The 13,521-nt window shown below is 53.6% G+C and overlaps 2 protein-coding genes across 6 annotated transcripts in view; one reads left to right on the top strand and one right to left on the bottom strand.

Moving 5' to 3' along the window:
* Positions 1-5,066, top strand: part of PPL (periplakin) — a 43,378-nt gene extending 38,312 nt beyond the window's left edge. The window contains exons 20-22 of one of the 2 annotated variants that reach the window (XM_032604223.1): positions 51-167; positions 667-759; positions 1,520-5,066. In XM_032604223.1, coding sequence (XP_032460114.1) covers positions 51-167; positions 667-759; positions 1,520-4,174 — 2,865 coding nt within the window. In that variant the 3' untranslated portion in view covers positions 4,175-5,066. Of the gene's footprint in view, positions 1-50; positions 168-666; positions 760-1,516 lie in introns of both variants that reach the window. The other variant, XM_032604222.1, reaches the window with a different exon arrangement.
* Positions 1-13,521, bottom strand: part of UBN1 (ubinuclein 1) — a 43,257-nt gene that overhangs the window by 639 nt on the left and 29,097 nt on the right. For 2 of the 4 annotated variants that reach the window (XR_004345675.1, XR_004345676.1), the window contains exons 13-19: positions 13,443-13,493; positions 13,302-13,344; positions 10,967-12,190; positions 9,671-9,914; positions 9,306-9,395; positions 7,271-7,350; positions 628-750 (exon numbers count right to left, since the gene is read on the bottom strand). Coding sequence is in view for 1 of the 4 variants with exons in the window: in XM_032604224.1 (XP_032460115.1) it covers positions 7,301-7,350; positions 9,306-9,395; positions 9,671-9,914; positions 10,967-12,190; positions 13,302-13,344; positions 13,443-13,493 (1,702 nt within the window). In the remaining 3 variants the exon portion in view is untranslated. Of the gene's footprint in view, positions 1-11; positions 145-627; positions 751-5,219; positions 7,351-9,305; positions 9,396-9,670; positions 9,915-10,966; positions 12,191-13,301; positions 13,345-13,442; positions 13,494-13,521 lie in introns of those variants that run through there. The other 2 variants (XR_004345674.1, XM_032604224.1) reach the window with 2 other exon arrangements.

Below are 13,521 nucleotides of genomic sequence, written 5' to 3'. Positions count from 1 at the left end.
TTTGGTCTCACCTGCTCTTGTCTGCCCTCTGCCATGTCTGTCTCACGCAGGACTATGAGTTGGAAGCAGAGAAACTCAGGTCCCTCCTTGACTTGGAGAATGGAAGAAGCAGCCACATGAGCAAGAGGGCCAGGCTCCAGTCCCCTGCCACCAAAGTGAGGGAAGAGGTGAGCTCTGCAGGCCAGGCCTTCTCGGGGTTCCCTCGCTCCAGAGAGCATGGCATGCAGGCCTCAGAGACGCACACACAATAGGGAAACTGGCCCAAGAGCCCTCCTGGGTGCCAACAGGTTCAGTAAGAGGAGATAACTTATTCTGGGGTGGTGACCTTGATATGCCTAGAAAGACAGCCTGTTGGGTTTATCTGAGCCAGAGCCACGGACTCCCCCTGCTCCCCCTAAGTAAGTACACACACACAGAGGGCCGATGTTATCAGCTCCTTCCATACACGAACACGTTAAGGCTCAGAGACAGACCTGCTCAAGGTCATTTGCTGGGGGTTTAGGCTTCTGACTCAAAATCCAGTTTTTTCTCCTATAGATGAGACTGTAGTAGAACTCCAGGTAGGAAGGGGCAAGAAGGTTCCCTCTCTCCCCAAATGCCAAACTTTGCAAACACCGTCCAGCTTACCTTTGCTTAGCCTGTTGACTCCTATCTGCTCTCCTGTAGGAAACGGCTCTTGCTGCCAAGTTCACGGAAGTTAATGCCATCAACAGACAGAGGCTGCAGAATCTGGAGTTTGCTCTGAATCTCCTGAGACAGGTAATGGATCTCAGTAAGGCATTCTACTCAAAACTATCCCAAGAGCTGAGAAATAAGACTCACTGTGCCTCAGAGAAGCAGCCTGTGAACCAGTGGGCATGGCCCCCTGCGAACAGGGTTGGGTGGCGCCAGTGCAGATGCCAGCCCACACCTGTGCCCCTGTGGACGTGAGTCCAACCTACGTGTCCCATCCCTCAAACATTTGCTGAGTACCCAGAAAAAGGTAACTTATTTTTAAAAGCCCAAAACGTTAACGACAACATTGTAATAGTTAAGAAAGCGGAAGCAACTCAGTATTCACCAGCAATGGGTGTGCGACTGAGCCAGGGTCTGTCCACACAATGGAAAATGACGAAGCTGTCACACGAGGTAGCACTCTCTGTGCCGCTGCAGATTCTCTCATAAGTGCAACAAGCAGGGTGCAGAACAGGCAACACCATTAGTGTGGAAAAAATAAATACGTGTCACATGCAAAAATATACGTGTCTCAAAGGTGACAGTATCCTGTATGAACAGGACCAGTGGTGACAGACAGCCTCTGCTTCACACTCTTCTGTGGTTTTAAAATATTTTCCCGGATGCATTTAAACTAGTTGTTTTACCATTTTCAAAAGGAAGCCTAGGACTCTAGTGAACCCGGTACTGAGGGGGTCCCCTAGGGACCGCAGGACAAGCAGTCTGACCTCTGGCGGGTGGCCAGGTGGGGTCGGGCCGTGCAAAGTCCGGCATTAACCCTGCGCTATCTTCTCCTTCCCAGCAGGCTGAGGCAGGCATGAGCCATGAGGCCCTGCCCGGGGGCAAGCCGGGCTCCGGAGTAGAGGAGACGTGGAAGATTCAGAGGGAGCTGGATGAGGAGTCGGAGCGGAGGCAGCAGTTGGAGAATGAGGTCAGGAGAGCCCAGGAGGAGATCCGGACCCTGCAGAACCAGAGCCCACAGGAAGCAGTGGTGAGGAAGGTGCTCAAGAAGGTGCCAGACCCCATGCTGGAGGAGAGCTTCCAGCAGACGCAGCAGACCCTGGCAGAGGAGCAGCACAAGAACCAGCTGCTGCAGAAGGAGCTGGAGGCGCTGCAGCTGCGGCTGTGCGCCCTGGAGCAGGAGGCCAGGGACGGCGGGCAGGAGTACACGGTCAAGGAGGTTCTGCGCATCGAGCCGGACCATACCCAGGCCAACGAGGTCCTGAGGCTGCGGGAGGAGCTGGAGGAGCTGCGGCGGCAGAAGGGCACCCGGGAGGCAGAGGCGCTCCTCCTGCAGCAGCGCATCACAGCCCTGGCCCAGGAGAAGAACCAGGTGCAGGAGAAGGTCACCGAGAAGGATGTGGTGAAACTGCAGAATGACCCCCAGCTGGAGGCAGAGTTCCGGAAGCTGCAGGAGGACCAGCAACGGGAGCATCAGCTCAGGGAGAAGCAGGAGGAGGAGCTGAGCTTCCTCCAGGACAAGCTGAAGAGGCTGGAGAAGGAGCGGGCCATGGCCGAGAGCAAGATCATCATCAAGGAGGTGCTCAAGGTGGAAAAGGATGTGGCAACCGAGAGGGAGGTGGGTGACCTCAAACGCCAGTATGAGGACGAGGCCGCCAAGGCTCGTGCCAACAAGAGGGAGAAAACGGGGCTGCTCCGAAAGATCTGGGCCTTGGAGGAGGAAAATGCCAAAGTGGTCGTGCAGGAAAAAGTGCGGGAGATCGTCCGGCCAGACCCCAAGGCAGAGAGTGAGGTGGCCAACCTCCGCCTGGAGCTGGTCAAGCAGGAGTGCAAGTACCGGGGGGCCGAGGAGCAGCTGAAGAGCTACCAGAGTGAGCTGGAGGTGCTCCGGAGTCGGGGCCCCCAGGTGGAGGTCAAGGAAGTGACAAAGGAGATCATCAAGTACAAGACTGACCCCGAGATGGAGAAAGAGCTTCAGAGGCTCAGGGAGGAGATCATCGACAAGACCAGACTCATCGAAAGGTGTGACCTGGAGATCTACCAGCTGAAGCAGGAGATCCAGTCCCTGAAAGAGGCCAAACCCCAGGTGCAGACCAAGGAGGTGGTCCAGGAGATCCTGCAGTTCCAGGAAGACCCCCAGACCAAAGAGGAAGTGGAGTCTCTGAGGGCCCAGCTGTCACAGGAACAGAAGAAGCAAGTGGATCTGGAAATAGAGAGGGCATCCCAGGAGGAAAAAATCAAACAGAAGGAGGAGGAGCTTTCCCAGGTGAAGGAGAAGATGGTCCAGCAGGAGGTCGTCAGGTACGAGGAGGAGCCGGGCCTGCAGGCCGAGATGAACGCCTTCACCGAGAGCATCGACGCGGAGCTGCAGCAGATCGATGGCCTCCGCGGGGAGCTGCAGCAGCTACAGCGCAGGCGAGCAGAGCTGGAGTGCCAGCTGGAGGAGCTGGAGCGCGAGCGGCAGACACGCAGGGAGGCCGAGCTGGAGGTACAGCACCTGAAGCAGCAGCTGGCCCAGCTGGAGGAGGGGGAGGCCCGGGAAAAGGTGACCCTCAAGCAGAAGGTGGTGCTGCAGCAGGACCCCCAGCAGGCCCGGGAGCACACCCTGCTCGCGCTGCAGCTGGAGGAAGAGCGGCACCGGCGGCAGGTCCTGGAGCATGAGCTCAAGACCCTGAAGAAAAAGCTGGAGCACCTAGAGAAGATGGAGGTCAAGGAGAAAGTGGTCATCTCCAAGAGCATCCAGGTGGAGAGAGGTGACACCGAGCAGGAGATTCAGAAGCTAAAGAGCAGCCTGGAGGTGGAGAGCCAGAGCAAGAGGGAGCTGGACGCGGAGGTGAGCCAGCTGGAGGCCAAGCTGTCGGAGCTGGAATTCTGTAATTCCAAGTCATCCAAGGAGCTGGATTTCTTGAGGGAAGAGAACCACAAACTGCAGCTGGAGCGGCAGAGCCTACAGCTCGAGGCCCGCAGGCTCCAGTCCGAAATCGAGATGGTGGTGGCGGAGACGCAGGGCCTAAGGAGCATGCCGGTGGCGGCAGACCCTGGGGCGCAGCTCGACTGCCGCCTCCGGTCCCTGGAGCAGGAGCTGGATGACCTCAGGCAGCTCTCTAGAGACAAAGACCTGGAGATCCACGAGCTGCAGCGACGCCTGGGCTCTGTGGCCATCAAGCGGGAACAAAGGGAGAACCACCTGAGGCGCTCCATCGTGGTCATCGACCCTGACTCGGGCCGCGAGCTGTCCCCAGAGGAAGCCCACCGGGCTGGCCTCATCGACTGGAACATGTTTGTGAAACTCAGGAGCCAGGAGTGCGACTGGGAGGAAATCTCCGTCAAGGGTCCCAACGGGGAGTCCTCTGTGATCCATGACAGGAAGTCTGGCAAGAAGTTCTCCATCGAAGAGGCCCTACAGAACGGAAGACTGACCCCTGCCCAGTACGACCGCTACATCAACAAGGATATGTCCATCCAGGAGCTGGCCGTCCTGGTGTCCGGGGAGAAGTAGGCACGGCCCCACCTTCACCTTCCTGGAAGCAGATGCTGGCTCTCTCCTGCCCAGTACTCTCCTTGGTATCTTTTCTCCCTGGCCCCGTGCAGCTCCTAATCCGTGCAGAACCCGTGCAGCTCCTAATCTGTGCAGAACCCCGTGTGTCCCCCAGCTGCTCAGAGCACAGCTCAACCACAAGCGGGACAGGCACCTGCTGAACCATCATCCAACCAGGTGAGTGACCTGCTTCATCTCCCGATGATCCAAACCCACAGTGCCCTTCTTCTTTCTCCTTTTCCCACACAGTCCCATAAACAGACTCCTTCCAGGTGTAATACCTGGAAGCAACTGAAAACTGCGAAAGCACACGACGACCAACAACTGGGGTGGACAAGCCCACTCCATGCAGCACTGACCTCCACACCCCAGCACGGGAAACTCTAGGGCAGAAATGCCTCCCTGCTTCAGCAAAGCAACAGCTCCCCAGGCCTGCAACCTGCATTCACACCCCTCGGGATTCTGGCTCAGCTGACTCTTCATCAGAGGCCTTCTGGGGAGACGGATCTGGGCTCTATGCCAGAAAAGGCGCAAAGAAACCAGAACAGCATCTGACCCTGGTGCTCGAATGAAGCTTAACTGTCAAGCCATACTGTCCCAAGAAAACGCACCATTGGGGAACGTTTCACGTTTTGAAATTAAAGTACTTTCCTAGTGGACTGTGTTGCTGTTAACCTTAGATTCAGTGCCTAGTCCTGCTTATTATCTCATTGCCATTTAGTAAACTCCACAGTTGATTTTCTACCAAACAAATTTCGGGTCCTCTGTATCTCACGTATTATGTAAGAAAATGGGAAGTAATAGGGAACTCTATTTATAGTGCAAAAATAAACACCTGGTGGCTTGATTCTAATATCATGGTGTGTTTCTTCCTCTTTTGCATGTGAGGCTTAGTCTCCAACACCCTCTTGGCTTTTAGCCAAAATGAATGTTCCCTACATACCAGCTCCTATGGGAGAAAGAATTACTTGCAAATATGGTAAAAGGAAATAAATGAGAAATGATGTTTTGGAAACCTTGAAACAATTTATTGGGTGGTTTTATACAAGATTAACAATTTCCACACCACCCCCAACACCAACATAGTCGCTGCATGAAAGCCACAGCCCTTTCACACCCAAGAAACGCCGGCAAGGAAAGCCCTGCAGCGCCGTGGCCCATGAGCCCACTCCGCCAACAGACCTGCCTTGCCGTGGCTCTTTAAGTCATTCACTCTTTCGTTACCACAAATAAAGCATCAACAAGGAAAAGAAACCTCATAAACTCCCCATCAAAGAAACGTTTCCCTGAGGCAAGAGGCATCACTAGATTCCTAAGAATGAGGGTATCCTGCTCCAGCCGCACACTCAATGGTGCTCGGGGAGGAGGGAGCACTGCAGGGAAGGGAACCAGGGTGTTCTGCTGCTCAGCGTTCACGGACGGCCTCTGCACGGCTCTGAGCTCAGCAATACAAATCTCTTCTTTGGCTCTTTTGCTACTACCTAAGACTATTCTGTAAACTGGAAACCCAAGTTGCAAAAAATAGATATAATAAAGGGATAAGGAATCCACTTAGCCCAATGTGAAACACATGTTGGTTTTTATGTAAAAAAGAGCACAGGCCTGGCCGACTAGCTGGCAGAGGTCTTGCTCCCCCTGGAAACCAGGCAAACTCTGTGTGAATCGTGAGTTACCAAGCATTGTAACCTGGGAGTCAGGAACCAAGAGAGCTGCCCGTGTCTCCACACAGGCGTACATTCTGAGGAGGCTGTTTACTCTCAACGTATCACAAATCACTTAGCTAGAGCAGTCAGTTCAGACTTCACAGGACAGGCAAGTGCCGTAAAAATCTTTGTGAAGCAGCCACTGGGTGAGTGGGAACAGTGGGATGACTTGAGCTCCGGGTAACTGTCCCAATCTGTCTCTGACGTGCTCTCCAAGCTCGTCAGCATGTCACCCTGAAGTCAATGCATAGCCCTGCTGCCTGGAGAGCCAGGACCTCCAGGCCTGTTTCTACATGGCAGATGCTTCACAGAGGCCTGTTCCTGCAGCTCTGCCTGAGAATAGTTTTTAAATAAACTGGAATGTCTACCTGCGACTTGGAACCCCTCATATCCTTGGCCCTCGAAGAGATGAAGAAGGGCTCTGAGGCTCTGCAGTCCACCTGTATGAACTCTGGAAAAACAAAGTGGGGGCCCTGGCTGAACTGGGGTGGGACCTGGGATTTGTGGGCCCAGATGACCTTCAAGTCAGGACGGCACAGATTATGATGTGCAACCATAAAAAACTCAAACTATGTCTTAAATACAGACATATCTTTAAAAAAGGTCTTCATCTGAGATCCACTCAGAGGGCTGAATGGGTGTGTGTCTAATTCTGCTCCACCATAAAGGCACTGGAATTATGTTTTCCTAGGAACAACATGACTTGCGAAGAATAGTCCCATTCTATCCAATGCATTTAATGGTAAGGATGAAAACTGAGCCAAAAATAAGTGTCTTTAAAAATCCTACCACAATTGTTGAATCTACAAAGGTCTTTTCTCTAAAAGAGCTTCATTGTCATGTTCAGCGGAGAGACGGGCCCCCACGATGAGCACACATTGGGTGTATTTTTCAAAGAACAAGGTACATCTCCCAGCTGTGATGTTACCTGGGTTTGTCCTGTTGAGCACACAGCCTGAGGATGGACGGACACCGTGACCATCCAGGGAGCCCACTGTGGCCAGAAGGAGCCCCGACCAGTAGGGTGCCATGAGGTACTCTGACCAAATGTGAGGGGGTCGGGCAGATGTGAAGCACAGGTGCGCCGCACCACCTGCTCTGCCCCGCCACCAGAGCTCTGAACACGACCCGGCGCGCTCCCCAGCCTAGCGCTGCCCCTCCGACGATTGTCTGCAACAGAGCGAGAGGCCTGGAGCACCAGGCTGGTCAGGGCCTCCAGAGAAGCACAGGGCTGCTCGCCTAACTGAAGGCACATCACACGTGCCAAGAGACGCTCCACTTAGCACTCATGCCTTCTCCAGAAGAAAATCAATGGCAGAAAGAGCATAGTTATTATCCGACTTCCGAGACCTACTCGTTCAGCTTCCAGCCTTTCCCTTGAAAGTCACAATTTCCGTGGTACACTGGGCCCTTTCCCATGAAGCTGAGAAGCATCTGAAAAAGAGTAAGCAAAAACAGAGCGTAAGATTTTCAGGATCTCTGATTCCCTTAAGGCAGCAGTAACCAAACCTCAAGAGGATCTCTTCTTAAATAACAAAAGCCCCTGAACACTGAATGTTCTAAGGCTCAAAGGAGCCGGACACGCTGGCAGGTTATCTGAGTGTGCTGCTCCTTGCAGTGGTGCAGAGTGCCGCGCACTGGGAGGGCAGCTGCTGGCTGAGCACCGTGTTCACAGAACCGCGGCTCTGCTGTGCAACACGGGCCACTCCAGTTCTCAGCCACAGCTGTCATCCCCAGGCAGAGCCGGACTCCATAGTGAGGACTGAAAAGCACAGTGAGCGTCCACACCATCAAAGACACTCAGGTCCTAAAAGGACAAGCTCAAAGGCACTAGCATTCTGAGTCCACGTGGGAAAGAAAGCAAAGCAGACACAAGTCACAGCTGGAACAAGCAGACAGCTTTTCACTGACAATCACTCAATGTAATCCTACAACGCAAAGAATGTCTAAAAGAGAGATATTCAAATAGCCTGTTTTAGCATAGATGCTTTTCAGATAGCGTTTCAACACCCAGAGGAAAAACAGGTAGGAAATGGTACAAGAAAACGCTTTTCCCTTTTTTGCTGAAAATACCACAGATCAATGGTCATGTTTTCAATGGCTCTTCAATTATTTTCTGTTTGAAAGTGTTCCGGAAAGCAGAGAAAGTGCAATCTTTCAGCAGCCACAAGCTCTCGGCTGGACGGCTCTGTGACCACCAGCTTGTGGAATGAGTCCCTGCATCTGACTGCTTCTCCAGAGGAAAACGGAGTAACTGCTGATACAGGCTTAGCACCCCCGTTTCTTTCTCTGAAAAAGCAACATTTCCATCTTGGGGATTTACAATCCATTCTTGCACCCAGCTGGCCTCTAGCAGTCACTATGAACGGGTCAGCCTCAGGACACAGGGCCAGGGACCCACGGCACATCTGGAGGCGGACACGGGGCCAAAGCTCTCAGCACGACAGGTCCCAGGCACATCCAGCTGGGCAGCTCCCCACCTTACATCTACCCAGGACCCGTCCACCAGGGCTACCCAGGCTCGGCTTCCTCAAGAATGGCTCTCCCTTGAGCAATGTAGCCCCCAGGTCGTTTCTGGAACAGGTCTAGAGTAGTAAGAAGAGCAGCAGGCCAAAACAGAGATCCCGTGAGGGTTCCCAGCAGTACGGCATTACGTGTGCCTAAGGGCCAAGGTCCCAGGACAGGGCAAGGCAGACCACTCACTGTGCAGGTGCTGGCTCAGGGCCGTCTTCTCACAGCTATGAACCTAGGGCCGTAGGCCAGTCCCTTTCTGAAAGGCACTGCTCTATGGAGAGGAGACCCAGGGAACGCTGCCTCAGTCACGTCGTGATCCCAAATCTCTGCGTTGACACCTGGACTGAAGAGAAAGCTGCTCCTCTCCTGGACACATGCTGACATCAGGGATAAGGGTCCCTCCCGAAGCCTTGCCACTGTCACCTGCTGCTGCTACTTGGACTTTCCCTTTTACTTAAACTAAATTTAGAGTCTTCTGTTAGCTGGTACCCCCTAGAAGGGGTAGCAGTGTGAACCTAAAGGCCGGTAGTGCCCCAACTAGCCCTTGGGAAATCAGCACCATTACCCCTCTAGTTTTTGTTAATTAAAGAGGAAATGCTGAGCTATGGGTGGGGAACTCCTCAGCCATGATGCCTGTGGCCATCATGACTTCCTCTGTGATCACAGAGGGCAAGGCTGACCCGGGAGATGTCACAGCGGTAGACAGAGCCTGTGTCCCTCAGTCTGAGTACCCACAGAGCCGAGCCTCAGAGGACAAACCCACACAACGTGACAACGAGAGGCAGACACTTACGTCCTTGGCAGCAGACAAGGCCTCTGATGGGGGAGGGGAATGGCTCACAGTGCATGTGGCACTCTGACCACCTGGAAATTACCTGGCAGACTCTGTGGGATGTGGGTAGACACGGCAGCGTGTGGGAGAGGTGCTCCGCGGGGCGGGCTGGAGTGCAAGCCAGCCAGGAGACCTGAGAGGAAACAGGAAGGGAGAGAAGAACAAAGCACACTCATTGAAGACAGGAGTGGAAAGCAGCCTCAGTGCTCCAGAGCCCCAGGTGACCTACTGCACTGGTTCTGGATGGAAACCCCAAAGGGGTGGCTCAGCAGGGTCCCCGGGAAGGCTGCCCACGATCACACACCAGACAAACCAGGAACCCAGCACATGACAACAGAACCTGTGGGTCGCACAGAGGCACTGGGGCACCTTCTTTACCTCCAGTGTGGGGAGGAAGGAGACACTTACTGTGGCCGAGGCCGTGGTGGAACGTCCCAGGGGCAGGGCCTGTGACGATGGCATCCTTGGAGACCCCTGCTTTAGCGGAGGAGTCAGCACTAAAGGAGATTACGTGGAGGGGGAGCTGGGAGATAATTCCCAAGGGATTCGAGTTCAAGGCCCCAGGCAGCTTTGGGCTGCCTGCCTTGTAGGATGAAGACAGTAGATTTAAGGGTGAGGAGCTGGTCAGCAGCACAGCCCCACTCGTTCCTTTCTGGGGAGGAAGCACACAAAGGGATCAGCACTCCATCCCCATACAGAGCTCACTCACAAACCAAACCTGTTAGCATACCTGGGGGGACACATGCACGTAAGCCACCCCTTGTGAAGGAACCCCCTCCACTGCGGCCCCAAAGGGAGGAGGAAGACAGTCTCTGTGAACTGGCATGGAAGGGCTCCCAGAACAGAGTTCATTTTTAAAAGCAGGTGTTAAATATGCCTTCCTTGTGCAAGAAAGAAAGGGAAGGATACCCACAAATATAAGTATATAGGAATACGTGTATGTGTATACTTATATCCATAAAACATACACACACACACATCTGTAAGTACTAATCTTTGTTTTTAGAAAGAAACGGGAAAAACCTGGAAACTAAGGAACAGTTACGGGGGTGTAGGAGGAGGGCACAGGCAAGCGGAACTTTGCTCCACACACCTTTCTACAGTTTTGTCCTTTGCAACCACATGATTGTCTTATATATTGGAAAAATGGAGAAAAAAATAAGCTCGCTCTCACTTTCCCAACCTGCATCCAAACTTCTTGTAATCACCTACAGGCAAACCTCATAAACCACTGGACTCTGTCAAATCGCCTTTGTCTGACCTACAGAGTCTTTCCAAACCCAATCAAAGGATCATTCTTAGAAGGTACTGATCTTCCTAGGGCATGAATATCTCCACATAACTGATGATCTGAGAGACAGTATGCATTTCATTTACTTGCTTGGAGAGATGGACAGGCAGGAGGCTATGAAAGGAAGTTTTCTAGCTCATTCTATGCCATCCAGATCCATAGCCTCCCCGCAAACATGGTGCTGACCAGTCCTTTCCCTCCACTCGTCCTCCCAAGGAGAAGTTTCAGGCTCTGCCTGGGAGTCCTGCCACCAGAAAAGTAGAAACCTGGAAACAGGAAGCCCAGTCCTCCTTCCAATTTCCAGGCTCTGTTCCTACCTGACCTTCAGCGTCAGATCTCACTCTCTGACCACAGCAAGGCCAGGAGTCCTGCCCACAAGGCCCACAAGGGGAGGGCTGCTTCAAGGTACTCACTGGCAAGGAGGTAGACGATGTCACGCTGCTCACCGCACTGGGCTTCAGGGAGGAGGTGAGTAACTTGGCCACTCCCTGGGTCCCCCCACTAGAATCTCCATTTGGACCACCTGGAGGGGCCACCAGGGTCAACTTCTGGGAAACAGGTGGTTTTTTCACTGCAGAGCCTGGGATGGGTCGGCTGGCGGACTGTCCTGTGGAGGGAGGCTGCACAGCAGGGAGCAGGTTCCCAGAAGCAGAGCTCTGGACTGGTGCTCCTCCAGAGGAAGAGCTGCCAGAAGAAACCCCGTGCTTGGAGATAGAGCCGGCAAAGGGACTGTTCTTGTAAGACGGCCCTGAAGAGCTGGCTGAGTGCTGTTTTGCTGGATGGCTCAGGGCAGTGGAGGACGAGGCTGGGGTCTTATGAGAGCTGCTGCTGGAGGCTGGTGTGCCTCCTGAAGACACTGGCGTGGAAGGATGGAAGCTCTGGCTTTTGGTAGCTGTCTTGACGAGCTGGAGGAGGGAACGGTGACACTGAGGGGAGGCAGGCTTTGGGCCCTGGAGCTTACTGACAAACGGAGCTGGGGGGGTGAAGCTCTTCTGCTGTTGAGTGCCTGCATGAAAGACTTTGACCAGGGGGCTGGGCACAGGAGCCCCTGCCTGGGGTGCGTGAGACGTCCGTGGCAAACTGTGGTGCTTTGCTTTGGACTGCTGCACTTCTGGCAGGCCCTTGCTGAGGGTAGCCTGACAGGACAGTTCTTTGTAGCCAGAACTTTCTGGTTTTTTCTCCTGAGAGGACTGCCCCAGTGCCAGAGCCTGTTCAGCCAGAAAATTGAGGGGTGACTGCAGAGAGCTAGAGGGTGGTGGGGCAGAAGAAGGGCTGGGCTTCGGAAAGTTCCTTTTTTCTTCTGTACATAAAACAGCTGCGACTTTCTCTGCAGGCACTTTTGAGGGTGCAGGCAGTGTGAACTCAGAGCTCCCGCTGGCTCTGCTATTCAGTGCAGCCAGTTCCTTGGACACAGCCTCCAACGAGGAGGCCGAATTACGGATCAAGTCTCCATCCAACGAGTCCTCCACGTTGATAGGAGCAGGATTAGCAAGGCTGCCAGATGCCTGGGATGAGAGCTCCCTGTTTGCAGCCCCAATGCTCAGGCCTCCTCCCAGGTGTTCTGAAGGCAAAGCAAGGGGGCTGCCAATCTGGCCTGATGGGACGGAAACCTTTTTATCAGGCTTAGTCGATGATTCCTAAAAGAAAGCAGAAAGGCCGATGTTTACAAATGTCCAAAGATGCCAACACTGGCCCTGCTGACAGGACATACGCATGAGAATACAAGACAAACCAGCGGGCTTTCCTGTGTGATCACAAAGCCAGGGAAGAAAGGAGCAGGTGCCAGGCATGTGTGAACTTGGAAATGCCGCAACCCCGCCACCCTCTGCCCACGCCTGGGGCTGGGGCTGGGCTGACCCAGGCATGCACACACACCTCCACAGGGAAACTCTTTGCTCTGTTTCTGAAAAACTACAAGACTCGAGCAAAGAGATGTTCTCCCTATTGGCCCTCACACTACCTCAGTGCTCCTAGCCACAATCAGAAAATGACATGGGGCAGGGGAACTGCCTTAGTTTTCTTTCCCTCCTTGGTTTCCCCGGCACCTGTCTCCTCCGTGGGCTCAGGAACGGGGTCTGTCCTGTCACTCCCGCCTCCCGAGCACTTGATGCAGTGAGTCTTAAGGATGTTGGAGGAGCTCAACAGACTCTTAGGAATAACTGATCTGCATGCTTGTTCCCTCGGACTGTTCAGGTATGGTGAAGTGCACTACAAAGCCTCAGGAACTGGCAAGAATTTTGGTGAAATGGCAATTTTTACTACATTGAGATCTCTGCCACATCAAAGTCATCTCACAGTCTCTAGTTTCCAACCGTCACACTCCCCTCCACGTCTGCTAGTCAACTGGACAAAGCCTCCCGCCCTGCCCGGTGCAGATCCAGGCTCACCTGCTCTTCACTAGAATGGTGCTCTTCCATAAGAGATTAGGACAATTCACAATGTGACACTTTCACATTTGCAAGAGCTCATCACTCCTCAGAGGGCTGTCAGGAGGACCTCACTTGACCCCGCAATGACCCCAGGAACTGACCAGGTGGGTGCTGTTTCCTAGAACTGGGGCTGAAGGGCACTAGTGGCCTGACTCAGGTCTCTGCCGTCGACCCCAGGCCACTCCTGTGGGCCAGGCTGCCTCTTGGTACAACCTAATCCCAAAGAGCTATCTAGACCAGCAAAGTTCAATGAGCTGCCAGGAGCATGGCTGCAGAGAGATGAGAAAAGATGACATGTGACCTGGGCAGGCTGACTCACCTTCATCTTCATTTTGGAAGAGGCCATTACTTTCTTCTTGGCCCTGTTCAAAGGAATGAACACAGGAAAGGTTCAGAGGAGATCCACGAAGGAGATAAAAATGCCAGTAGTCCTGACAAGTGAAAACACTGAGACACTCACAGGATTGACGTCAGGTGCCCATGGCCTCGTCTGCTCTCCTTAAACAGAGTCCTGGAACAAACAGAGAACACTGGGAAGT

Source organism: Phocoena sinus, chromosome 15 (assembly GCF_008692025.1).
Source record: "Phocoena sinus isolate mPhoSin1 chromosome 15, mPhoSin1.pri, whole genome shotgun sequence".
In the NCBI taxonomy this organism is placed as follows: Eukaryota; Metazoa; Chordata; class Mammalia; order Artiodactyla; family Phocoenidae; genus Phocoena; species Phocoena sinus.
Note: the sequence above shows the minus strand (reverse complement) of the source record. Positions and strands in the feature narration are given on the sequence as shown.